General features: G+C 44.3%; 1 protein-coding gene across 1 annotated transcript; it reads left to right on the top strand.

Moving 5' to 3' along the window:
* The first annotated feature begins 358 nt into the window (after positions 1-358).
* Positions 359-26883, top strand: KIF24 (kinesin family member 24). The gene is made up of 14 exons (XM_026039042.1): positions 359-540; positions 1646-1734; positions 5380-6010; positions 9165-9354; positions 10355-10452; positions 12341-12556; positions 13548-13635; positions 15443-15564; positions 17222-17327; positions 19986-20057; positions 20947-21056; positions 21623-24064; positions 24566-24659; positions 26740-26883. Exons 3-14 carry the CDS (start codon positions 5394-5396, stop codon positions 26881-26883), a joined length of 4299 nt encoding a protein of 1432 aa, XP_025894827.1. The 5' UTR covers positions 359-540; positions 1646-1734; positions 5380-5393.
* Positions 26884-27840: the final 957 nt, after the last annotated feature.

Here is a 27840-nt window from a genome sequence, read left to right as displayed (position 1 = left end):
GAGTGGCGCCGCGCGGGCCGGGCCGGGCTGGGGCCGGGAGCCCCGCAGGCCGCGGCTGCCGCTCCGCGGGGGCTGCCGTGCCCCGGGCCGCCGCCTGGCGCCGGCGGGTCGCGATAGGGGCGGCCGCGGGGAGGAAAGAAGTGAACCCGGGACGCGGCGGCTGGGGGTGGATCAAGGGCGGCGAGGCCGCGGTGCGGGCCCCGGCAGCGCCCCGCAGCTGCCGCCGCCTTGGCGCGGCCCGGGAGGCGGGCGGGGGAGGCTCCCGCTGCCGCCTGCGCGCTGCATTCGGCTGTTTGTTCATCCTGCAGCTCACTATTAGCGGCAGAGACGCGTCGCGCGTGGGCGCGGCGCCACAGCCCGGCGCGTGGCGGGGTTTACCCACCCGCAGCGTGACCGGAGCATCCCCGCGGCGGGTGATACGCAGAGCCTTCCTCCAGCGGGGAAAACCACGGACACCAAGCTCATCGCTCCGGGAATCTGGAGCCTTTCTAGTTCTCTGAGTATTTCCAGGGAAATGCCAAGTTTCTCGCTGTGGGGCCGGTGAGTTTCTCGCCACGGGGGCAGCCGCAGGGAGCGCGGCCTGCCCGGGTGTGCAGCGGTTGGCCCCCGCGCAGGAGCAAAACTAAATAAAAACCCAAAGCCGTCTGGTAAATGTTGCTCCCGAGGGGCGCTCGGGCACAATTTTCAAATAATCGGCATCCTAATATAACCCTCGGGTTATTTTTCCTAGCTGTGGTTGAATATTGGACACTTCCATTTCCATGCAGCTGCTCCGAGCAGCTGTCACGTATTGGCCGTGGAGTCTCCTCTGCTGAGGTCACTGGGCTATCATTAGCGCGGGATAAGGGCTGTAGCAATTACTAGCCCTTTGCAAATTAAAAAAAAATGAAAACACTCAAAAAACCCCCAAAACCTCCACCCACAACAGCTTTATTTTAAAAATCGAAAACCCCTCCCCACAATATTTATTTGTGACTTCTAAGTCTGTTCCAAAAAGCATCAAGATTAACCATCACTCCAGTACTCAGCTCTACATTGGACACACCAGCAGCAAAGGCAGGAGGAATGCTGCTGAAGGGAGAGGCATTCTTTTACACAGTCCAGCTATAAAACATTTATCAGCTAACATTATGCATATTCTTCCCTTTCCAATTGTTTTTTTTTATACAGATACTACACATGGTTGTCTGTCACTAGCTAATTTTGTTCAAAGTGGCCTGCACTTGTTGCAGCAGCCATGGGTATTTAATCCATATTTTGCATATGCTGCATAGTGTAATCCTGTGATCTGATCAGTGTTTCAAACTTGGTTTTATAGCTCACTATGTATTGCATTTGGTCTTCAACTAAAATTGTGGTTTTCTTTTGTAGCAGAGATCATGTCTTATTATAAGTGTTTTACACTTATAAAGCTACAGTTATTCCCAGGAATACCCTTATATTTGAGGGAAGAGGGGTCCAAATGATTAGAGGTAAAACATTTTGTGTGGTGTCCTAGAAAAGCAATTGAGCCATTCTCTCTGAAAGGCTAAATCAAACTTGGATATGGACTGCAGTTAAAAATGAGCTTAATATTCAGAGGGATAAAAAACATAGGTGAGTAAATATTGACATGGGTTAATAAGTCTCTCTCTTCCCTTTGCAGGATTCTCAGGGAGGATTGATTTCATTCTTCTATACTTCACAAAACATCAAACACCTTGACACAAAGCTTGTGCTGCAGACGTGTTTGAGGTAATGTGGCTACAAGTAATGGAGTACAATGCACTGTGATAGAGATGTGATCAGGAGAGGAGGCATAAGCACCCACTACACGTGTTTAAAAATTGAAGTTCTTAAGCTTTATTTTAATGAGGTGATTGTAAAGCAAAGGGTGCTTCAGTGTTTGACACCAAACAAAGTCATAGGTGGGAAAATCAAGTGCTGCTAAGGTTCAAAAATTATTATTTCTGTCTAATGCCTTTGAAAATTGTTCCTAATAAAATGACTTGATGATTAGACCAGAGTTTATGATTCAGAATAGTAATCCTAGATTATTTGCAGTATTGAAGATCTAGTTGCACTAATTGACATTTTAAGGTTTTGAGTGCTACATAAGGTCACTTTATTTTGCCATGAATTCATTTCCCTGCTTTAAAATATCGTTACGGTGAATCTTGCATCATGTCTCATCCGGTAAATGTTAGTGAGCTGTAGGGGGTAACATGGATGTGCAGGTGGCTATTAAATAGTGCACTGATGTTTTTGCTATAGCAGAAATTAGTGACTAGTATAGTCACTAATTTAGTCATAATCACAGTGACTTACAGCCACGGATCATCTTTTCGAAAGCTTTTTCTGCACTTTGAAAAGCACTTTGTGAGTGAAAAGATCTGTGTAAGGGCCAATTAATAATTAAAAGCATTTTGAAGTGGAAGATTAGCTCCTAGAGCAGAATTTTGTGGTAAGTTTATTCCCTTCAGTATATATAAAATATAGCCACTAGTTTCTACTATACATACCCTTTTGCCATTCTTCCCTGATGACATACTATGAAATTAATCTGTGTTTTGAGTGGTCCCTTTATATTGAATTCCAGTGCAGTTTCCAATGGATGTTTACTCATTACCAGAGCCTAGCAGACTTCTAAGATATTTTCTAGACTCTTTTGCATAAGAAATAAGTTGTGGAGAACTCAAATTTGCCACATAAAGACAACAACTGATGGATCCCTAATCCAGATATCCCAATATTTAGATTTATGTGTTTCATCTTTAGGGGTACCATCACTACCTGTTACTCCTTCCAGCTATCTTGCTTATTTTTAAGGAAAATGCTTTGGTCTTAACAAGTTTCACTGTTTGCACGACTAACCTGCTGCAGCACCTTCTTATCAGAGCAAAAGCAGGTCCTGTATTTGAGAGGAACGTGAATATTTCATAGAGAAACTGAATCCTTCTCCCAGTTAAAATGAGAACATCAACCACTGAGCTGTAACAAATTATACTTTGCGTTACAATACAGATTCAATGAAAAATTCCTAAGGCGGAGGCAATTTGGCCTTGTAATTGGGTGGTTGTAGAAAATTCTGCTTCCAAATTGACTTCCTTCTTCCCCTAAGCATATGTTAGATCCAGCTATTTTAAGAAGTTAAAGAAATTAAAGTCCATTTTTCAGGGAAGTCACCAGTCTTACTGGAAGCAAGACTTGGGCTTTGCTATGAAACAATCACTTTGAGGAATGCTGTGGTTTCATGCACCAGACAGCAGTGTAGTCTCACGTGAACAAACAAGGTTAGATTCTGGCTGTTACTCATTGCAGAGAGACTGCTGGCTGTTACTCATTGCAGAAAAGCAAAAGTTTTCCCCCTTTTTGCCAGAAGATGGCATGAGCATTAACAGTTTAGAATTCTTGAATGCATTCCTTGCTTCTTTACAAAGCTAATTGCTTTGAAGAATTGTATTTCTGTTCAAGAAGCAGTATAGGTAGGGTTTTTTATGTCTAAAATATTAGGTGAATTCCCTTGAATTACCTTTTATTTGAATCAGACAAAATATTTTAGAAGACTCTATGCTTGAGTTTTAAAATGATCAGAAACGATGGAACATATCATGACTTAGTCTGTTTTTTCCTAAGGTTAATTAACTTGTTAGACCTTTATCAGCCAATGTTAAATTATCCTGGATTGTGAAATAGTGTTCCATAAATGGAGAGACACTGTAGTTAGCTCCTGGAACCACTTAGATCCAGTAATATTTATTATATCTAGGGGCAGAGAAAGTACTTTTATTACTTTCAGGCCTAGCTTCCCTTAAAAAAATAAATGCATAGTAATTTATGGTTATTTAATTGTGGGTAATTAATTGTTTCCACCCTTGTCTGTTGCTTACACATTGAAAAAAATCTCTCCCTTTTCTTCTTTCTTTTTTTTTTTCCTCTCCAGAAGGTTGTGCCCAACATAATCATTCAAGTAGAAGTTAACATGGAATTAGATTTTGCACATTTTATTGGTTTGTACTTAACTGAAGCTTATGCAAGGACGTAAATATAGCCTAGAATACGGAGCAAGAATGAGTGAGAGGAATCTGCCCCTTTTATCAAACAAAAGAGTTTTCCTGCGGCAGCACAAAAATCATATTTTCAGAGGACCTGTTTTATCTTTCAGGATACCTTATTTAAGGTGCATTTTTTTAAAAAATATAACTGTTCTCTAAATAAAAACTGAAACTCTTGTGCAATTGTAGATGATAAAGACTTTGGGAAATGGTGAATGTTTGTAAGAGGTTTTGTATGTGTGTAATGGTTAAACTCTGTGATCTTTGGCTTCATCATCCTCATTGTGGATTTTGTTTTCCCCTTGCTCAAAAATAATCACAGCAGCAGCAGCAGCTCTGGCTTTACCTCAAGGCTGTGGCATCAAATGTGCATCAAAACGTCTGCCTGTAATAACGCCTGTTTTGTCTTGAAATTTGTTGCTGCTGACTCACATAATTTTATTATGGTTAACCACCATTTACAACTTAGGCTGTCTTATGAAATTGTTTTAGTTGGCTTCTACATCTTTTGGCCTCTCTCATATCTTATGCAAACAGCATTTTGATATAATCTTTATTGCTTTGTTGTTATAATTCCACTTGTGTGTTTAATAACTTTAATACATAAAACCAACCTTGGAGTAATATGTAATGACCTTATTTTCTTATTTTCCATTTTACAGAATAAGTAAAATATCTGCCAGTATTAATCCAGCTGGTTACAAACTGCATCAAAATGTATTGTTGGGAATAGATGTGTTGATTTTTTTTCACTAACTTTTCAGTCATGCATGTCAGTTTTCTGGGCTTCCCAAGAACACAACACAGACTCCCAATTGTATATATAGATTTAGATAAATCCTGTGTTTCAGGTTTTGCATAATGTTTTGGATATTCTGTCACATACATTTAGAATTGCTCGCAAGATGCATGAAATTCCGTAGAATTTCACACTTAAGGGAAACACAAAACTACAACTTAGCTGTAATTCATCTGTAAGATCTTGGAACAGTCTTAATAACTCAATCAGAGTTGAGGACAAGTGCAATTCCTTTCCTTTGGTTAGTTAAGCAGGGATAGCTGCAGAACCACACCAGACCACATGCCCTGATATTAAGTTGACTAGCTAAAATTAGGCATTTTACATTCTGTAGCTTAAGGACAGGGTTTCAGTAGCTGTGGCATTTATCGAGTAGACATCAGACGTGTAGGAGCTCAGCTGCAGTAAGTAAATGTGTATTGTGCACTTCTCTATCATTTTAAAATGCAGTTTCCTTTGGGGAAATGTGTAGTTATTTCAATGATAACTTTATTAGCCGTGATATTTCATACAAATCTAATATTTCCTTTATTTGATTTCTTGTAGACTTTAGCTTGAAGATGGCCTCGTGCCTTTATGAGTGCCTTTGTGAGGCAGAACTTGAGAAATACTATCCCCATTTTGCTGCTTTTGGCCTTCAGAAGATCGACGAGCTTGCCAAGGTTTCCATGAAGGATTACACCAAACTGGGAGTCCACAACATGAACGACCGCAAACGTCTGTTTCAGCTCATTAGAATAATCAAAATTATGCAAGAGGAGGAAGATATCGCAGACTTAAACAAGCAAGATTTCCAAACAAGTGGCCTTGTTGTTGAGCCTCAGGCGACCAGATCTGGTCCCCGCAGACAGCTGCATTTTGAGTCCTTCTTTGAGAAAAATGCTGGAGCTGCTAAAGACTCTGAGCCTGAATCCTATGGGCCATCTGATTTCTGTACCAGTGACGAAAGGGACAGTCTAGTGGAAATGCTGGGACACATTCCACCACACGATTCAGAGCTCCTTAGAATAACTAGAAGAGACCTAAATACTCCTGGAATATGCACAAAAAGTGAACTAGACCAGTCTACAGTATCTGATGATATTGCTCCTCTCTTGGGGGATTCTGAAACCCCCATAATACAAAGAATAACTCATATTTCAGGGTATAATTATGGACTACCTCATTCTTGTATCAGGTAATAATTCATCCCCTTTATTTTACCATATTTCAATGTTTCAATGCTTCAAAAATAGTAATTTTGGCAGTGGTGAGGAGATTCTGTCTTTATCAATTTCAAATACACAAACTGTAACCCTACTAAGGTTGCATAGAATGCATAAGGTCTTATAGGGAGGAGATGTTTTAACACTCCATACTCTCCACCTCCAGTAGAAAGAATCAGTTGAATTCACCAGCTGCTACTTTCCAAGTTTGTCTAAGAATGTTTTGGCCAGTCTTTTTTTCTCTTTTTTTTTTTCCCCATATGATTTTCTTGCCAAATATTAATTTCCAAAGTATAACGTTGCCTGCTGATGGTAAATCTGCAAAGCTCAGTAAAAACGATGCATACCCTGATAGTTATATTTGTATATACATTTCTGGACTAGAGCTTTAAAAAGAAACAGAACGTATAGAACGGGACTGGATAGAGCCAGTGGTGAGAGGGAAGCTTTGCAGCTGCTCCCTGAGCACGTGCTCTGCAACATTCACCCCGTTCCCAGTATTGCTAACAGGGGGGCTACAGTTATCCTGACCCCCTGGAAAATCAACCTGGGAACATTTTTAATGCACAATATAACTTTGATTGGCTTAGGGTGGTTAAGACCTTCTGCAGGCAAAGGAGCTGGGTGAGGTGCTGGGAAAGATGGAGTGTGGGAGGATCCGTGGAGTCAGGGTTGATCAGAGCTTGGATGCACAAAGCCTGGATGGAGCAGATGCTGCTGCCGTGGTGGGAAAGCGCTGGGTGCCTCACAGTTAGAGCACGTGCTGTGAAATGAGAGATCAGGGCTTAGAACCGGGACAGGTTTCACCCCTGCCACTCCTGCCTTTCAGAGCAGTGCACTAACCTAGGTATAGGCTTGGCGTCTTGGTGCATTTGGTGTCCCCTCTGAAGACCAAGCCATGGTGCAACAGATAGAGCAGAATGCACAGGGCTGGAAAGTGAAAAATAAAATATAGCCTAACAGACCAGCTGGAGGGGTTTGGGATGCTGACTCCTGCAGCAGAGCCAAGCTCTCCATTGTTCTCACTTTCTCCCCTTGTTCTGAGCACATTCCTCTGTGCTTAGCACTGGGGTTCAGCCCGTGGGCTTCCCGCATCCTCCTGACATGCCTGAGTGTCTCTTTCCCACTTGGAGTGCAGAGCACATGCTCGGCATTCCAGGCTTGGCGCCAGCCTGCCCACACTTGGGCTGGTGGCTCCTGCCCCGCGAGTGTCCGTCCACCCGGAATCCCTTCCCAGGTCACCTTGGGATTCGATAAATCTAGTTAAGACAAATCTAGTCTCACCTACAAGTAACTCTGGGTAGTGGGTCAATTTAAGACTGAAAAAAGGTTAAATAACTTTTAAAATATGTTTAAATGTATTTTCCATTTGCCTACAACAAATCACTTGATTTTCATGTCAGCAGATAGGACCTGGGGTTCTGCTGAACCCCATGTTCTGCCTCCGTCCAAGCAGGTTTCTAACAATCTTGAGTGTTTTTTCCCTAATAATATACAAATACATCTTGTCATAAAATGTAATTTCTATTTTTTAATAGAAAATGAAACTTGAAGTTCAGCATGAAGAATTCAAACATACTCTGCCCCTGTAAAAGATGCTTGCAATTAATTTATGCCGTTTCTGGCATAAACAGAATGACCACAATTTCAGTTTTTCCATTCTCCAAATTTTGAAATCTGTCCTTTCTCCCTGAAGCTCCAAAGCTTTCCATGTAGGTCACCAAATTCAGCCACTGGTGAAATGAGAAGTCAACTTCAGTGTCTCATCATTTGTTGGCAACATCTGGTGCCACTGATATCCATCAGCTTATAGTGGCTTATGAGCCAAAGTATCTTATTTCAAGTATCTTGATCTTTCAGGGGAAAGAAGTTCCCATCTAAATACAGGATCTGATCATGATCGGCATAGGAAAACCAGGCTAAAATTATTGGGAATACAGATTCAAGAAAAAAATCCATTTTGTGAGCTCTTTGAAGACTACATCTGGAGATCTGGGCCTGCATATTGTGTGCCCTGGGGACTCATGCAGCACAGCAGCAATGACATTACAAGCTTGTAGTTGTAATGGGATATTGAATATCTTGTGCATTTACTATCCTTTTGTTTTAATTTACTAGACAACTAGTCTATATTTAAAGACAGTAAACTAGTTAGTAAAATAGTCTGGTTTTAATCATTAAGGGATTGGGGAAGGGCATTTGGATAGCATGGCAGAGATGGTGCTCTCAGCTAAGTCAAGGCTTGATTAAATTGTTTCTGACAATTTGACATTCAAATCCAGGCAGAAAACCATTATTTACTTGGTTGAAGACAGCTTGCAAAAGGGAAAGGTGAAATGAGTACATTTCAGGTAAATTCAAGTATATTCCTTATGCAGCCTCACAAAATGATTTACCCAGCAGTTCAATTAATATAAAATGAGAATTGACTTCATGCATCCGAGGTGTTTGGAAGGGAACTAAAATAGACTTGCCAAAACACAAGAGCACAACTTTGCCTGCTCTCCAAAAGAGCATAATCTTATGTTAAAAAGAATAAGCTGGATAGAAGACCAAAGAGGAGATAATGAAGAGATGGATATTTCAAGTTTTCTTTGAAGTGAATAAGAACGGGGTAGCACTGTCTGTCTGAGTTCCTGATCTGAGACACCTGCTTGCAACATGCCTGGCAGCTTATAATTGAATGAATGAAAGTCGATATAAGGGGAAAAGCAACTAAATATTCTTCTCAAGATCTGTTCATACTTTTATCTGTTAACAGAATTAAGGAGCTTATAATTGCTGAGAATAATTTCAGCAAGAAAGTTTAAAGTTGTATGTTTTGCCGGTTTGGAGCATATGTTTCTGGACAAGTGAAGATATGCCAGTCCAGCAACCAGCTCAGGAACATAACTGTATAAACATTACTGTTATTTTAATGAAGTGCACAGAAGTCATTAGTCTTTATAGAAAAACAAACAAAACCAAGTAAACAGCAGAATCTGCACCATGTCACAATGAGACTTTTTTGGGTAAGTATGACAGAAACATTTATCTGGTAAAGCTAGAAATCCAAGTTATAGTTATGTATATTCTGCAACGTGTAGTAACCTCATTTTAAAATACGAAACTTCAATGTTGTTGTAGATCGAGCACCTCTGAGAAGGAAACTCCGTGGACAGAGAGTGAAAAAATCCGAGTGTGTGTCCGAAAACGTCCCCTGGGCCTGAGAGAGGAGCGACGTGGGGAGGTCAACATCATCACAGTGAAAAATAAAGAAACTCTACTCCTTCATGAGAAGAAGGAGGCAGTTGATCTCACACAATATATTTTACAGGTAATATGCTGCATTTACATTTTATGTTTATGGGCCAGTCCCTTGCATTGTGGGATAAAGCAAGTTGTGCTAAGGATGGACACGGACAGGCGTCACCGTGGGATTTCACTGAGGGGAAACAGAAAAGGGCAGTTGTATTTCTTGCATAAGATAGTTGGTGAGCTCTTCTATCAGCTCACCTTGACTATATTTGAATTGCTCCTGATTTGTACCAGCTTGTGGCAGAAAACTTGAGAATTTTACATCCCCAAAAGCATGTCTTTCGCAGCTTGCTTTGCCTATGACAAAATAAAACCCTCTCCTAATGCCATTGTTGCAGTAGAACTGCCTGCTGCTGAGTTCCCTAAAAGCTTCCCAGGGTGCTTCAGTGAGGAGTTCCCTTTTCGTGCTACTTCAACACTGTAGTTTGTTCCAATCAATCACTTGTTCCTTCACCCCCTTCCCTTTCTAATTCTCAAATGCTTCTGAAAATTAAGTTCTCCTTTTGCCTTTGTTTCTAAATCCCAAGGATCTTGTGCTGTCATAGTTCAAATTCTCAGTTTTGACCGACAGCACCAGAGACAGAACTAGTTTCTAGAGAGCAGCAAGCCCCACTCTCTCTGCTCAGTGTGTTATTTTTACAACATGCGTCCCGGGAACAACTGTTCAGAGTATCCAGTAAAAAATCAGTTTGCAGCTCCCCCCAGCCTGGTTCATATACCACCTTTTACAGAGCGATACATGCAGCCATTCCTCTCCACTCCCTCCTCTATATTTGGCATTTGTGTGGTGCCTGTCACCAGGGTGTCCCAGCACTGAAATAACTGCTAATTTATTTTGTTCTGGTAATAGAAATCTTACTCTAAATCAACATTGGCCAATCAGGCAGGCATGGCAGGAAGGCCACATCCATACTGTGTATCTGTGTAATAACTTCTCCTCTTATAATTTGTCTTGCAGTGTGGGTGAAGGGGAAGTGAGACGTGTGCCTTTTCATGTAAAGATCATGTTTATTTTTCAGCATGTTTTTTATTTTGATGAAGTCTTTGGGGAGTCCTGTACCAATCAGGATGTGTATATGAAGACAGCTCATCCTCTCATTCAGCATATTTTCAACGGGTAGGGCATCACTGCATACATTTTTATTTTCTACCTTTTTGTTTTCCAATTTCATGTCGTGTTTTAATTTTCCTTTTACTCTTTTCATCTTTTGCAAGTACATTCATTTCTCCTTTCTCCCATGTCATAGAATCATAGAATCATAGAATGTCGAAGGTTGGAAGGGACCTCAGAGGTCATCGAGTCCAACCCCCCTGCTCACGCAGGGTCACCTAGAGCACGTGGCACAGGGCTGCATCCAAGCGGGTTTTAAAGATCTCCAAAGAAGGAGACTCTTCCTTCCCATTTAGATTGCAATTTTGACAAAATAAATCAGGGAAAAAAATTCTTCACATTCAGTGGGAAGAAATGGAAATTGGGAGCTATACCAAGGAGACAGGATGGCCTATCTAGAAGAAAACAAAACAAAACAAAAGAGGTGTCAGGATTCCTGGAGTCTAAGTTCTGCGCTAACTAAGACTTTTGTGTGGCATAGAACAAACTGTCTAATGCCTTGATTTACTCCTCTGTAGAGAAATAATATTAGCTCTTTCACAAGGTGATTGTGAGGTAGTTTTGCCTGCACTTGTACAGTTCACATGGAAATAGAAACTGCAAGAAGCTTGTGGTTTATTTTGATTTTATTGATTTCTATTTTTAGAGGGTTAATTGTAATTACATGCTTCCTGATTAACGGCAAATTGATGGTGACTGTACATAGATAATCTTATTTTCATGCAATGTAACCAGCTTGAATATAATTATATTTTGAATCTTTAAAGGCAAGAATGACATGTCCGTGCTGAGCACTGAAAAAATGAGTTTTGTGTTACTATAATTCTCTACGTATCATCAGCAGAGAAACACAGCATCATGCTCTTGAGGAAAGACAAATGGAAGAGGGAGAATAAGGCTTTTTGCCTGCTCTATAAGAATCACTAAAGACAGCGATTCACATTACAGCAAGGCTGCTGTTTTTTCTCAGCTTCCCCTTGAGGGATTTGCAAGGCTGCAGAGCCATAACCCGAGACCTGCTTGATATTTTATTTGCATCATTCTTATAACATTAAAGTGACATGACAAAAAAGATGCCATAACCTGGAATAAACTGAAGCAGTGTTTTAGGTCCCCTCAGAGCTGAAGTGAGGGTACCTGACAGCTCTCTGACACTGGAAGGGAATGATCACCTTCCTTTCCCTCTACCTAACCACTCCCATGGGTAAAATGAAGCCAGTTTTGACATGTTTTGTGATCCCACAAGAGTTTCTTTACTCCACTGAAATAGCAGAAAAATAATCTGAGAAAAAAATGGGAAGCTTTATGTCATTTCAGTAACATAAAATCCAACGTCAGAACGAGCACAGAGGATGCTGTAGGTCACACAACTAACAGCAGAGGAATGGAAGGGCAAAACCTTCCCCTGGGCAGCAACAAGTTGCCAGATCGACTTAGCTGCATGCAGGGCTGCAGCTTGTGATAAACTAACTTTGCTCAGTCATTTACTGTGCTTGGGCTATAATTTTGGAGAATACTGTGTTAATACAGAACCTGACTTATAGCTGTTTCACACTTCTGTCACGGGCATTTTTTGCTGTGATTCAGAATCAAAAGGATTCTCATTCACAATCCTGCAATATCTCTGTAACATCTGAACAGTTGGAAAAATATTAATGTGTGAGCTTCTGTAAAGGCATTTTTGGCATCAGGAAAGAAGGAGGAGATCCAGCACTCTGTGACATGCCAGCTCTCCACGGGATGTGCTCGGGAATCGCTGTGAAGAGTTTTGCAGTTTCCCAGATGGAGATGCAAACTGAGCCTCATAGCTGAGGGTTTATGTATTTGCATTGCAGAATCCCTTTTAATCGACATGAATACAACGCGGCACTAAAAATACCATTTGTCATTCCAGAGGCAATGCAACCTGCTTTGCATACGGACAGACTGGTGCTGGCAAGACCTACACTATGATAGGTACTCACCGGAACCCAGGCCTCTACGCCTTGGCTGCCAAGGACATCTTCAGGCAGCTGGAAGCTCCACAGTCAAGGAAGGACCTCCTTGTCTTAATCAGTTTTTATGAGATCTACTGTGGACAGCTATATGACCTGCTAAATGGAAGGAAGAGGTATTTAAGTAAAGAGACATATTGCTGTAAAACTAGGGTTATGAGTTGATGGGTAGCTGCTTATAAATCACTTTGTTATTAATTTGGGCAATTGCRTTTAATGTATTACCATTTGTAATCAATTTTACATATTTATTTAGGGTTGTTTCTGGGAGTGAGTCAGTGAGAGGACAGCAAAATCTGGCACCAAATACTGTTAGGGACTTGTGGTTTGTGTTATTTTTATGGGGCTAAAAGACACGTAAAAATGAGGGCCCTGTCTGAGATAGGAATTCACACTGCTTTGCTTACAGTCCACTGTGCATGAGGGAACAGCAAAACATCTGCATGCAGAGAAGGAGCCTTCCTGTTGCCAGAAGTCCTTCTGTTGACCGCTGCTGTGTGGTCCCTGCCTTCCCTGTGCTTGAACACAGCCTCTGGGTGTCCCTCCTCTGCACAAATGGGGCTTGGGCGCTTGTCACTRCCCTCTCTGAGGATCCTCTTAGTCAGAGATTAAACTTTCTCCACCACAGATGTCCTGGCTATGTTCTYCATGCCCAGCATTTATAACATTCAATTTCTGTGTGATTCATAGCAGAATTGCTCTGTACTCTATAAGCTTAATGCCATGCAAAAATCTTGAAAACTTCAACAGAGCATAAGTTACACAGGCTGAACTTCCTAGAAAAGGCCTGAAATGCAGTTCAAAGAGGGACAGAGTCTCTAAAGTATAAACATTATCATTTACTTGTCTGCTTCATTATATTACTGCTCACTATTTTAGCAGAAATGCATTGCTAATAACTCTTTAAAAAGAGTGAGATATGAATACTACATGTTAAACATGAAATAGCTCTTAGGCTCTGAACATAAGTGAAAGACCTCGTTATGTCTCCGCTAATCGGTAGCCTCAACATATATTGCACGTAGTGCTATAGCACTGACGTGTGTTTCCTTTGCTGCTCGTTGAGATTTCAGAGTTTTCTTTTTGCAAACCTTGTTTCCCTTTCAGACTTTTTGCAAGAGAAGACAGCAAGCATGTYGTCCAGATAGTCGGGCTGCGAGAGGTCCAGGTGGACTCTGTAGACCTGCTGTTAGAGGTAACCTCTATGTTGGGGCTTATTTTGTCTTCCMCATCTCAATTTACCAATTTGTGAGATGAGCCATTTGCAGAGAAGCCTGATATTTGTTGACTGCTGTATGTGTATGTTCCTGTTGAAGACTCTGAGGCAACCTCAGCAGAGAACTGAGTTTATTTTTTTGTTAGATAGATCCATATTTTTCTCCGATGAGATTTCCTTGGCTTCTGTCAGTTTATGTTTTCTCTATAAAGGGTATGTGACAGGGTATGTGAAAATTAATAAAGCTAGAAATTATAAAATACTTAGGATTGAGATATTGAGTTGATTTAGAATTGAGACTTTACTTAAACAATGGTACACGATAATAGCCTTGTAAAATTACAGTCTTTAAACAGTAGCTGATGTTCAGCACAAGCAGGGCTTCAATCTGCCTGCTCTGCTTGGCTGAGCTCTCCAAGAGCATTAGCTGATTTTCTGCTCTGTCCTTTTCTAAGAAAGCTAGTTAAATCTGCCTTCCATTTTTCTTGACTTTGCATATTTTAATTCCTTTCTCAGTAAGGAATTGTAAATTAAAAGTGCCTAATAGTGTAATTGACTCATTAAAATTAGTGTTGCCCACTTATAGTCCATTTAATTTTATTCTTTATCCTCTCATTAACTCCAAGCTTCAGGACACGCTGGTGATGCTTCTGCAAATTAGATTGTAAATCTGCTATATGGGTGATTAAAAGGTTCCTCTGTATTATCACATTCCACACATAGAAGAGCTATTAAATGACTTTATTCTCACAGGTATCTTAGCAAAACTCATTTTGTCCACAGGGTCTTTTGAAAACAGAAGTGTCACTAGCTTGACTCAGAGCTTTTGAACAGCCTGCAATAGATAAATGGGAAGAGCCTTGAATATGTTTTCTGTTATTCAATAGTCATTGAATTGAATTCATTGTTGCCTTTGGTTCAGAAATTTTCTGTGCATTTAGCACTGATATAATGCTCAGTTGCTGCAACAATTTGTTTTGTTGCTGGATAAGGGCTCAACAGCCACTGAAAGGCAAGAGTGATGTGCATCTGTCAACGGAAACCGTATTGATTTAGCTAAATTCATATTTTAATTTGTTCTTGCTACCAGAAGCCAAGTTAATGGCTCTATTGTATGAGTGTCGTGCTGTAGTTATTGCAACAAAGCCTGTAATAGTCTTTAAAATTTTGCAAAGGAGAATTGGCTGAAATTTTATCTTGAAGATGTTGTTGCCCTTCTGACGTGCCTCTGCCCTTTGTTTTCTTGCTTTGTTGCTGACCCTGAATATAGTTGATGCTTTAGCTCTGCTGCATGCTCTGGCATTACTGCTTTTGGTTGCAGAGAAATGTTTTGGCACTTCGTGTCTTGTTATAGTGTAAACCTCTTGATTTTCTGGCTAGCGGTACCAGTCTGCAACATAAGAATGTGAAATTAAACTACAAAAAAATCCCACCACAACAAATACTCAGTCTGAGGTTATCTCTGCAATCTACTTCCTTTCTTTTTATAATCTAGATATTYTGCAAATCAGATCAAATGCCTGCAATAGTCTCGGAACTCTGTAGTGGCACCACAAGCAAATCCACATACAAAGTTCTGAAAGAAACATTGGAAGGGATTCAATCTATCTTACCAGCTGTCCTGCACCAAAATTTCAGGGCTGTAATGAAGTGTTCCTTTGAATGTAACCTAAACTGAAGAGAATGGGATCTTTTCTTCAGAGATTGTGTTTTTATGTACAATTTACTGTGGTGTGTGTTTTTTTTTTTTTTTTTTTTTTTTTTTTTTGTTTCCCCTTGTTTCCAGGTGATTTTGAAGGGAGGGAAGGAACGTAGCACAGGAGCCACTGGAGTAAACTCTGATTCCTCTCGATCTCATGCTATCATCCAGATCCAAATTAAAGACCCAGCCAACAGGACCTTTGGAAGGTAAGATTAGAAACAGAACTGCACCATCTATCAAGGTTGGCCACACCTGCTGATCTGTTCCACCACCATCTGATGAGGAAATCCATCTTGGGGACATCCAGGGGACAAACTGAGAAGASATACTGAGTTTGTGGGCAACTGCTAGTTAAACCAGAAGACAGGGTTCAAAGGGGCTTTGAGAAGTTTCATAACCCTGATTCTGCTCCCAGGAAGAGACCTTAAGCCATTTCTGGCAAATATTTGTTAAACTTAAAGATTTGCACTGAGGGAGTTTTACTGCCCTCTTGAGACAATCAATTCCATGCCTTCATCCTCAGTGCTGGAAAGCTTTTCCTTTCTGGCATTAATCTGGCCAAAGGTAGATGTCTGCAGAGGTCCCCTCTGCATGCGAGTTCATCACTTCTGAAGTTACTGAAAAGGAAGAGCCATTTCTGGCATCTGCTTCATCCCATTCTGCAGGGTCATTTAAAGYAGATCAGATGGAATTGCCTCTGGAAAGCACTTTTCTTTGATCTATAAAGTAAGCATGGAGCACCTAGCCCAGAGGGAGGTGTAGAAGTCTCCCTTTAGTCAGATGATTCCTTGTGACTCACCTAAACATCTCTGATAGCTCTGATAGCTCTGGTGCTATCTGCTGCAGTCTTGTACAAAAAAAAAAAAAAAAAAAAAAAAAGCACTTTACTACTACTTTTGGCAGTCATTCTACATAATTAAAGACTGTAATTCTGTCTTTTCTCAGTCATCTTTTCTCCAGACTAAACAACCCCAAGAAATAAGTTGATTAAAGGTGCCTAGACGTTTATATTACTGAGTGTCCAAAACTGTGCTGACTTGCCCTCCCAACAAATAAGATGCAGTCTTGCTCCCCAGGATCATCTTATAAATACAAGGCAAAATGTTAGAGCATCAGATAGTGGAGAGARGCAAATGTTGGAGCAAGGCAAAGACAGAGCAGGCAGGCTGGGAGATAGAAGTGTATGTGGTTGTGTAGGTGTGGCATATGTGCTATTTTTTGTTATTGAAAGAGAAGAGGAACTGGAGAGTGGAAAGGATTCCAAAATATACCTGTCATAGAAGTCAAGTCTCCTCTAGTATATGAAGAAGGGCAAAGGAGAAGATGGAGTGCAACGTTCAGCAGAGTACCTGGCATCCAGAGCTCTAGGGGGCATGGGAAGGTCTAGAAGAGATTTGAGGACGGAAAGGAACAGGAGCAGTGAAAGCTCAGTGTATTATTTATAATACAGAAAAATTCTGTACATATTGCCCTGAATTCCCATTGAACCTAGGCAGGTGTCTGTTTTACCTGGAAGGAGACTCAAAAAGTTTACGATTTCTTTAATTGTGTTCTTAGGAAGCTACAAGGTACAGTACTTTTCTAGAGAGATGTGTGCTTTACACTTTAAATAGCTGTACCCTACAACTATGAAGCACTCTTGCTGAGTGCAATTAGCCTGTTGTGACTGTGTCAATGCCAGAACACTCTGACCCTGTTCCTGTAGCTGCTTCCATGCTTATTTTGATGTCTCAGATATTCACAGTGCATATTTTTCCTTGTTCGGTGGTAGTTATTGCTAATCAATTTTATGATGTCATGTTTTGTTCTGTTTAAATGAGAAAACAAATCCCTAAGATAAATGCRAATTTGCTTTTTTTCTAGGATATCCTTCATTGATTTGGCTGGCAGTGAAAGGGCAGCTGATGCTAGAGACTCAGATCGACAAACAAAAATGGAAGGAGCAGAAATAAACCAAAGCCTTTTAGCAGTAAGCTACTAGCTTGCCTGGGGAAGGTTTTGTAATTAATTTTTAGTGTGGGTTTTAATTTGAAAAGAAACCACAGAATAGCACATGTGTGATTCCCACAGAGGGGAACAAGTAGAAATTGGCACTTGGCACTTAATTTTTAAATTTAAGTGTTCCCAGCTTAACTTTCAAGACTAAAAGACATTTTAGAAGAAAAAGATTTTATGGGATTCTTAAAGCCAGACAGGTAAACGTAACATAGAAAATTTTAAGTGTACTATTATAGGTGTCTTTTATTTTATATAGAAATTTGATGTCCTTCCTATAGAGATTATTAGCTTAAAATTGCCATATTTGTTTCCTAAAAAAGCATCTGTTTCTGCTGCTTATTTTTATTCCTTGAACCCGGACTTCTTTAATAAATCAGGAAGAAAGCAATACTCAAGAGCATAGGATATAGGAGTTCACGTGTGAGTAGAAAGGAAGGCATTCTTGATGTAACTGTCTTCTGTAAGTGTGCACAGAGGGGGACAAGCAGCAGAGAAATGCCATTTAAGATGAAGCAGAAGTGCCACTAATAGAAATTGTGCAGCAGGCTTTACAAGCCCTTTAATTCAAATGAATGCAGCTCACTGATGAAGTGAGGGCTTCCCCAGACAAGGAAGGTGTTAAGCAATCAGAGAGTGTGAATGAACAGCACAGAAGTGACTTTATGCAGCCCTCAGCTGTTTATGCTGGGAGTGTGCTGTAAATTGGATGTGGCTTGTTCTGCTCTGAGAATCGAAAATGTTATTTTGCACAGAGCCTTTCCAAGTGGGGAATAATAGCATCCATACTGGGAGAGAGATGTAAAGGAAATATATTTATGTGCTTCTCACTTTCTTGAGTACTGGTTGGTGAGTGAGTGGCAGCGGAGTCACGATTGACTTGGAGTCTGTTGCTTTTCTGTGTGACCCTCACAGCTACAGTGCGACCCAGTTTATCTCTGTATGCAGAGATGATTCCTGGGGACTGAGGCTTGGCATAGGTTTGTAAAACTGTTTTAGAAAGAACTGGTTTTAAATGTGTGTGTTAACTGCTGTTGTGTGAAGCTGAGTAAAGACCTGGCAATCTACCAATAGCAATTAATTAGAAATTAATAGCAATTAACTAGAAAAATCCATCTTTGAGTAAGTCTACGTGATCTGCAGTCGGTAAAAACTCAGCTCTATTGACTGATGATCGTAATGTTCCTTTCTGGCCTTAAAATGTATGAAGTTCGTGTATGAATGAATGTATGAATACCTTCAAGTAGAAGGTATTCAGATACTGCAGCTATAAAAAGCAGTATCAAATATTAAAATAGTTTGATGATCTTGCACTTGTTGCCAGAGCTGTGCTTTGTAAGAATATGCACTAAACGTGAGAAATATATATAATTTTAAGTGGGTGTTATTCTTTTAGATGTAGAAAGGTTGCTTCATGCTAATGTCACCCTGACAATACTGTGATCTGCTTATTTTCCCTCAGTATTTGCTTTTATAATGATTTGCCTCATGGCTGTACACACTTCTACCAATTTTAGAGAGCATCCAAGCTTGATATGGAGTGTGATGCTCTTGTGCTTGTTCCATAACCAAGAGGACATATATTTTAATCTGAAAATGTCATTTTCTCTAGGCTAGTCATAAATCAAGAGGTGTTTCTCTATGAACTACTTCTAGTGATGGTTATTAAGGAGGAGAGACCAGATGTGTTTTGTGAAGGGCTTGGTTGCAGCCAGCTCCTCATGCCCTGTTGGTTGTACTGGGGGTGCTGTGGCTGTATCTCCACTCCCTGGGTAGTCTGTTGCTTCACTTCCAGTTTTTTGTKTGTAGCTCTTATTAGCCACCCAAAAGGCATGGGGAAATACTTGGTTAGAGAGACAGGCTACCTCTAYACTACCTTCTGAGCACGGGTTTGATTGTGGGCTTGAATCCAGCTCCCCTTGCATCTCATCGTTTGGCTGCTAGTCAAAGCTTTCACCTCTGGTTAGGCCYGAGACGCTGCTCCTGCCCAGAGGGACAGGCTTGGGATCAGCCTCCTCCTAAGGCAGCAAGTGCACTGTGCACACGGGAGCTGTGTGGGGAGGAACGTGCCCTTAGCTGCTTGGGCCACTTTGGGCTGAAGATAACTGCCCGAGTGGCATAAGGAACTTGCACTGCTGCTGCCCAGGGTGGGTTCTTTTCCCTTTTCAGAAGAGGAAAAACAACTTCTAGAAGAAGCCTTTTAGAGGAGCTCCAAAAGCTCAGTTGTGCATTCACAGCCTGCAGCATCCTAAGGATGCACAGGCCTGCATAGCCCAGCCCCACCTGATTTGGCTTCAGGCTAGTTACCTGTGGCAGCTGCGAGTCCACAGCAGTGTGAAGCCGTGTGTTTGCTGAACACATTTTGCATATCCCATAAAGACAACGCGCTGGGCTGCCTGTGCTCTGTGCTGCCCCTTGCTCCTTGTGAGTGCAGCCACCCTGCTCTTGATTCCTGAGCTACCCACAGCTTCCCTTTCCCTGCTGTGGCTGTGAGGGAGGTTCCCCCTGGGAGCGACGTCCCGTGCTGGGAGCCAAAGGCACATAAGRAAAGCAGCGGATTTTGTAGCTTAGTTGTGGGGAAATTGGGTTGCAGCTCATAATTGATGTGTTTCTCCCCCTCTTGTGTTGGTAGCTCAAGGAATGCATCCGGGCGCTGGATCAGGAACATGCCCACACGCCGTTCCGGCAGAGCAAACTAACTCAGGTAAAGCCAGCAAGGAGGCAGCAGTGTAGGTATTGCCCTGAGGAGGGCATCGGGCAAAAGATAAGGTTCGATAACTGTGATTAAGCCTTTGAAAAACACAGAAATTAATGACTTTCCCAAATATTAAAGGTAATCACAGCGTTAAGGCCAACTCCCAGCAAGAAACATAATCAATCCAGAGGACCATCACGGGGAAAAAAGGTACCAGCTTTGCAGAAGTGCACTAACTCCCAAGCTTCATGCTTGAATCCTCTTAGTCCTCTGATTTTTTTGCATAAACAGCCCTGTGGTCCAGCTGTCAGCAGATATTCCTGCTGTGAACATCTGCAAAACCAGACTCAAAAGGGTTACCCTCCATCCCCACCCACTCTGCCGTCAATTTTGCATCCTCTGTGCAGTAACAGGCAGGGGAGTTTTGATCAACATTTCTCCGCTCTAGTTGTGGCATATGCTTTATTCCTCAGAACATATGGGCAGCCTTGTGGCACCTGGTGCAAGGGCTTGTTCGGAGCACTGATTAACACTTGTGTTTGTTTTAAATTGTAAACAAAGAATTACAAGGCAAACTGAGACACGTGGACTCCATAAAAAGAGACAGTAACTGTGCAGCACTTGAATCATGGTAAACTGCCCCTGTGCACACCGTTAATTCATGGGAAGCACAAGGTAAAGTGGTTAACTTTAAGGTCTAAGCAGAATAAAATCACTTTACCACCTATTTTGTGCAAAATGGTGTGGACAAGGGAGTCTACTACACAGGAGCCCCCTCAAAAATTCTTTAAACTGCAAATCTTAATCCTGTGAGCTCTGAATTTTTATCCTTTCTTGTTTGAAAATAAATATATGAATTACTAAGAATCTTAAACTTTTTTTTTCCTCCCACTCCAAGGTCTTAAAGGATTCTTTCATTGGCAATTCCAAAACATGTATGATAGCCAATGTATCACCTAGCCACATAGCTACAGAGCACACCCTGAACACTCTGCGGTATGCTGACAGGTGGGTGATGTGCTTCAAACTTGCTAAGGTGGAAAACAGCAAGAAAAACATAATGTGCAATGTGTTTGATCCTATATTTTCCCTTGATTGTATGGGAAATGATGAGTTAAGCAAGAAATGCAACAAACATCCTTTCCTGTTCCTGCAATGAACATCCCTACCTGTCCCGCTCTTACATTATGTCATAAAATGCTGCAGGTCTTGAAACTCCGCTCTCAGGTGGCAGCTTTCAGTGATGAAGGGATCACTGGGCTCTCTGTAGCTCTGCATTGCTACCCTCGGTGCTCAGAGTTTTGTTTGAGCTTCCTACTGTAGCTCTGCTAAAGCCCCTCGCCCTCCTTCTGTGCATTGCTCAAGGAAGCACTTGAAAATGCTGTGTAGACCTCTCTAGAAACTCAGGCATTTTGGTACAGGTGTTGTGGATGCCTGCTAGGGTTACCAATAGTTTAAACATAAATTATGCTGTTCGATGAAGTTTTTAGCCATAATATGTCCAAGTATTACTTTGTTCTGAAGGCACCGCTGCTTCTCTGGGAGAATGACATCTAAACCAGCCTCATTTTCAGGGTTAAAGAGCTGAAGAAAGGGATCAAGTGTTCCACCCCTGTCACCAGCAGACGTCGGGTGGCTGGAAGTGCATCRCCAAAACGCATCCAAAACGCTCCCTCTTTGCCCCCTGGGGAAAAGAGCTCTCCAAAGAAAGTGAAGCTGGGCCTCCAGCATCCTCCAGGTGCCATGAGAACGAAGCCGTGTCCTTCAGCACTCCAGCCACCCGCTGTCCCTTTCACCTCCACCCCCAGGGCTGTCAACAAGGGACATGGCTGCAGAGCAAGCCCCAGCTCCCCGTGGTTCCACCACGCCAGCCCAGTGAAGGGAGTCCTGCGTGTGGGGCAGCCCCTGAGGAAGAAGTTGGATGATCTGTCTCCCCACTCTGAGAAGAACCACGTTGCAAAGGATTTGATCATCAAAAATACTGCCCTGACCGAGGCAAAAGAGAGTGGCCAAAGGGACAAGAACCTGCAAGAGAAATCCCCTGGGCAATCCCTGAAAGTCCAGACAGTGCAACCTGTGCAGAAGCAGCTCGCTTCTAGAGAAGATTTTTCCTATGGGGATGGAAATCAGCCTTCTGATGGCAGTCAGGAGTGGGGAAATGCCTTTGCCAAAAGGTGTGTGGAAAGCTGGACAAGCCTTTCTCCCTTCCAGAAGGAAAGGGAGGAGCATTTACGCCTTTATCACCAGCAGTTTCAGCAGCCACCTATTCTACAGCAAAAACTGACCTACCAGCCTCTTGAGAGGTTTTTAACTCAGTACAAGCCCCAGGAGATTCAAGTGCTGCAGGAGCTGAACTTTACCCCCACGGAAGCCCAGAGCAAAGAGGGGATGCAGCTGGAAGAGCTGGATGACAGCGACTTCAGTGAAGACTCTTTCTCACCTGTCTGCAGTCAAAAGGGCACAAAAAGAAGAAGCCCCAGTGAGTGCAGCCAACATTCATTTTTCCTTCATCAAAGAGAACAAGGAACTGAGGAAGCGCAGAAAGACCAAAAGAAGCAGGATTTGTTATTTAAATATTCATTTCCCATGCAAGAGCATGAGCTAGATGACAGCTGGGATTGTAGCAGAGGCTTCACAAAGGCAGAAGAATCTATTAAAAATACAGGTGTATGCAAAACTCCATCAGATTGGAGCTTTGACCTAACTCTTGAGTCCTCTCCGAGCAATACTGCAGAAAAACCTCTCTGCTTGCAAGATGATCTTGCTTGTAGCTGCAGAAACACCAAAGATTTCCCAGGTGATCTGAAACAGCACAAACCCAACCCCAAATATCTCCTTTATTCCCATGAAACTCCCTTGACTCCAGAAAAGGAGGCTCCAAACCCATGTGTTTCTCCCCTATCGAAATCAGGGACTCCAGAGCACCGAGAGATCAACCTCCTACATAAGCAGAAGGAAGAACCCACCTTGGAGAGACAGGCTGCTCTTGCAGGAGACATGAAATGGAGAACTCGCAAAAACGGGGCTGGCCAATGTGGAGCTGCCAGCACTTGCTCAGAGTCGACTTCTGAGGCAGCAGCTCCTCTCACAATGTCCCCTCTTGACCATGAGGAAGCAACCGAGACCGAGAGCGGCTCTTCCAGCCGAGAGAAGTCTCCCCACGAGAAGCAGGCGGTGGAGAGGAGCATCCGTGGTGCCCGGCGGAGAGCCGAGGAGCAGGCCTGGCAGTGCACCAGAAGCAGGGCTCTCACAGACAGCATGTTGGAGCTCGGGGAGCTAACGCGCCGTGCTGCCAGGAGCTGCGGCTCGCAGCGTTGTCCACCAGCAGGGGACAAGTGGGTTTCACCCGCGGGCTGCCGTGTGAGGCCCTGCTGCTGCCTTCTGGCCTCGGGGTCRTCAAATGAAGGAGCTCTGCACAGTTTGTTTGTTGGGAGTGAAGCCGTAGCGGCAGCACCGGCAGCTGAATGCAGGGACCCCCCAGCAGAGCGGGAGGGCGGCTTCCTGCTCCGCAGCGCGGCCTGCAAAGGACACGCAGATAGGAGACAGTGCCATGCTGAGGTTAGAGACATTGCTGATAATCTGGGAGAATCCAATCCAGATGAAGGGCACGGCGGTGAACCCGTGGCTCAGGAAATCCATGCRGATATTCCTGAAGGGGGATATTTTCCAGGTACGCCGGGCTTTCCCAGCGGGAGAGATACGGATTGCGCAGCCCAGCCACGCTCGGAAGAAGGCATCCGGCTGCTGCAGCCCAGGCCAGGGCAGGGGAACCTGGATGTGGGTCCTTCTGAAGACACAGCCAGGTCTTCTCTCAGGAGCGAGGAAATGGGGCTGCTTAAGGACAAGTGGATGCAGAGTATTTTTACAAAAGAGACTTTAACAGATTCAGAATCAGCTGCCAAAGAGATTAAGCCACCAGCAAATGCAAACAGCCCCTCAGGTCTGCCCAGCATCATCTCCCCCAGCGCTGCACCAGAGATGGGGAAGCAGCAGAGGGAAGCCCTGGAAAAGGCCCAGTAAGTCTTGCTGCTCACTGTAGTTTGACATGGAGCTTAGAAAATCCAGACACGAGTGTGGTGCAACTGTCTTTATTTGTATCTCACACTTTTATGTACTTTAAAACCGGTAGGAAGTCAAATAATCTATGAAATAATTATTTAATAACATTACAGATAATTAATAGTCATTATCTTATGTAAATATGTGATTGACTGTTATTTAGTGCATCTTAAAATCTCCCAGGAAGCCAATTACTCCATTAGCGCTTCCTTGGGTAGCGTTGGAGGAATGAATAACACAACACAAGCTGCAGTTCTCAGAACTGGCTTCCTTTAAGATGGAAAGTGCCCGAAATCTGTCCAAACTGCTCATCAAGAGCTACTGTGTCTGTCTGTGCCTCTGTGTGTGTGTGTGTGGTGTGTCCATACATGTGCACCAGGGCCCGGCTGCAGGGACTTGGTGGTCATTAGAGGCAGAGCAGCAGCTGGGTAACCAAAGCTGAACTGTGTGTTCATCAGACAGGCTGTGATTCGAGCCCATCGGCAGCAGCTGGATGAAATGGCAGCCTTGTGCTCGAAGGAGGAGTGCCTGATAAATCAGGTGGCAGCAATGGTAAGTGCTTCCCAGGGTGATTTCAGTGCCCATTGAACCTGCAGAAATTACTTCTTGGGAATTAGGGACAGCCTCGTGCTCCTCCCGTGGTGCCTCCTGGCGTCCCAGGAGGCTGCTCGTTTTCACACCCGTCCTGTCTCCACTCGGCCAGGTCGTGGGGGAGGCTGGTGGGACAACCCTGAGCACCTTGTCCCTGCAAGGGCAGCTCTCCCTGTCTTGCCACGTGGTACGAGCCCGTAGCAGAGAGGGCTCCTCTCCGCACAGAGCCTTTTCCCCTTGCAGGCGGGACCAAGCTGCACTCCCACCAAACACCACACGGGCACATCACAGCTGGTGATGCAGTGCCACGTCGTCACTTCTGGGAGTCCCTTGCTCCGCACCCTGCAGCAGGGCCGGCCCCTGCTCAGCACGGCTGCTCACTCCTTGGCTCTGAGCACCCCGATTACTGCCTCCTTCGGGGCTCTTAATTTCTTCTGCCACTCAAGGGGCTCTCAGCTTATGCCCTATCCTGGATTGCCACAGTAAAGGCTTGACTGTAAAGACAGGCACCCGCCAGGCCGCTGCTCCCAGGCAGGTCAGGGCCTCTGGCCTCTCTTCAGCTGCTGCTCTGTGATTTCTCCTGCTCCCTGGTGGGCGCTTGGCCCCGCGTGTGACAAGAAGCCTCACACCTTGGCCCAGGGCACCGCCACGGCCCCGCGACAGCCCCGGCCCCGTCCTCCCGCGCCCCTCGCTGCAGCCCAGTCCCAGCTGCGTTACCGCAAGCCCTGTGTGTTCCTAGCGCAGCCTCAAGCGGGCGGCGCGGGCCGGGGGGCCTCCTGCTGCCGGCACCCYGAGTGGCGGCCGCCGTGGGGCAAAGGTGCTGCGAGTGCAGCTGGCAGCGCCGCGGAGCAGCCGGGAAGGGGCACCTCGGCATCGGCTGCCTTAGATTCGCAGCAGGGATCAAGATGATACAAAGCTATCTTTTTCTTTTTTTCCTTTAAATTACTCCAGGTTGTTCGTAATTACGTTGTTCGACAGAGACAGCCCTTTTGCCTCAGCACCCCCCAAATCCCTTTACTTGCCCAAAGCAGCAGTCGTCTGGGGGCTTGCAGGAGGGCCTGTTCTTGCCAGCGTCCCTGAGGTGTGGGAACAGCCTTTGCCTGGGCTCATCCGCACAGCAGGGTCCCTCCTTGGCCAAGGGCATTAGCTTGGACTTTCAGGGCCAGGAAGTGTGGGCCACAGCGAGACTCCTGCCGAGACCCGGCACGTGAGCACGTACTGAAACACGCAGTATTTAAAGTGCTTAAGAAAAATAAGCCAGGGCGGMCGGGTTGGCCTTGTTGCAGCGCTCGTGGCTGCGGGACCGTGTCACGCAGCAGCCGCTGACGTCCCTGTTCCTGGCTGACACCTCCCGTTTCGGACGCTCCCCACTGACAYGAGCCTTGCCCAAAAACAGCCGCCTCTGTGGCAGCACCAGGTGCCGTTACAGATCCTTTGTCTCGCTCTGCAGCAGGTTGTACTGCGCTCTGGGCCACCCATCACTGCTCTTTCTCACGCAGGAGCTGGGCTTGCTCGCCGACCTGCTGTAAAGCCACCCTTGCCCAGGGTYGGGGGCATTTGCCCGTCTGGTCATTGCTCATCTTCACGATTGCAGMTGCAGTGCCAGGGAGGTGCCAGGCACATGGGCGAAAGCAGATTCAGTGCATTGGTCCTTCTGAGGACCAACTTCTACCAGCTTTCTGAGGTGCATGGAACCTCACCTCAGCTGACTAGTATCAGTATCGAACCCTCTGAAAGATAACCTGTGTGGAAGGGCGAGGGCAGGACTCATTCCTTTTAATTCCTTTTTTTTTTTTTTCTAAGCCAGTGTATTAGACAGCTAAAGGAAAAACAAAAACCCCAAAGCAACCAGCAACTACAGGAACAAATTAAGGTCAGCAATGAGGGGCACTGAACTTTGCAGTGTTTGAATYGGGACTTCAATAAGGAAACACTGAGCAAGCCTGTTGCACTGTATGTTAGAAAACGTTCACTTGGGTGCTGCTGCAGTACACGGACTGTGCTGCCCGTCTCCACACTTCCCTTCTGCTTTTCTCCCCAGGACTTCCAGAGCTTCGTGGCCAAGCTGGAGGAAATCCTGGTGCTGAAGTCCGAGTGCATCCAGACGATGCGGGCRCAGCTGAAGCTCTGCTCGGCTGCGGGCGCCCAGGCCGCCGCGCCGCCACCGCCACCACCCSCCGTTTAGCTCCTCTTCGCTCGCAGGGCCTGTGCACGGAGCCCTCCACGGACACAGGCGGCTCGGTGCCACCACGCTCGGTGCTGCAAAGGGTGCGTGGGGAGTTAGGGGAGGGCTTTGGGGTTGATATTTGCAATTAGTTTATGCTTTAGAAAAGGATGGAGAGAACTTCTGAGWAAGAGAGAGCAATGCCTATCAGCACAAGCTTTAACAAGCTTAATATGTCAGGCACCCTCTTAACATTAACAGTTCAGCACCTTTAAATATCTCACCAGGCAGCCTAGTCCGCAGTTTCCAGAGCAGCTTCTCACCTACTGAAGGTGCTGCCAAGCAAACAGGAGGAGGGAACCCCTTTGAAGCCAAGCACAGCTCTAACAGAAGCGCTCAAAAGCTGTCCAAAAAGCACCTTGGTGAACAGAAAAACAGAAGTGAGGACTCAGAGGGGAGCTGCKGTTTAAGTATCTAAATAACTAGACCAAAAACGAAAAGCAAGGTAGGAGAAGGTGCTGGTGCTTTCAAGAGGCAGAAGGATGTTGTTGCCCTTCTTTGTTTGGACCTATCTCCAAACCAGCTGAAAAAGATGGCTTAAGTCACGTGTAGTAGGTGGCTTAGCAGAAGGCTGCAGACAAGGGACTTTGCACCAAAGGTTCAGCTGTTAATAAGCCCATGGGTCTTGCACCCAGGCCAAGGGCAGCGAGCCGCACGTTTACCCTGCTGCAAAGGACGTGTGACCTCCTCAGCAGAGCGCTGCCACAGGGGGCTTCGTCCACGGTGACTTTGTGACGCTGCAGAAGCCTTTTTTTTTTTTTTCACCTCAAAAGAGAGAGTCCACTTGGGCAGTTGCATTTCAGCAGCTGCCAACGTTGCTGTTCAGCAAGCCTCATACCTGAACCGGTCTCACTGGTGCTGCACTTGCTGTTACGTGACCCTGATAGAGACCTGTCAGCTGCAGCCCACACGGTTCCT

This window comes from Nothoprocta perdicaria, unplaced genomic scaffold (genome assembly GCF_003342845.1).
Source record: "Nothoprocta perdicaria isolate Ctin4 unplaced genomic scaffold, notPer1 scaffold_10, whole genome shotgun sequence".
NCBI classification, from domain to species: Eukaryota; Metazoa; Chordata; class Aves; order Tinamiformes; family Tinamidae; genus Nothoprocta; species Nothoprocta perdicaria.
Note: the sequence above shows the minus strand (reverse complement) of the source record. Positions and strands in the feature narration are given on the sequence as shown.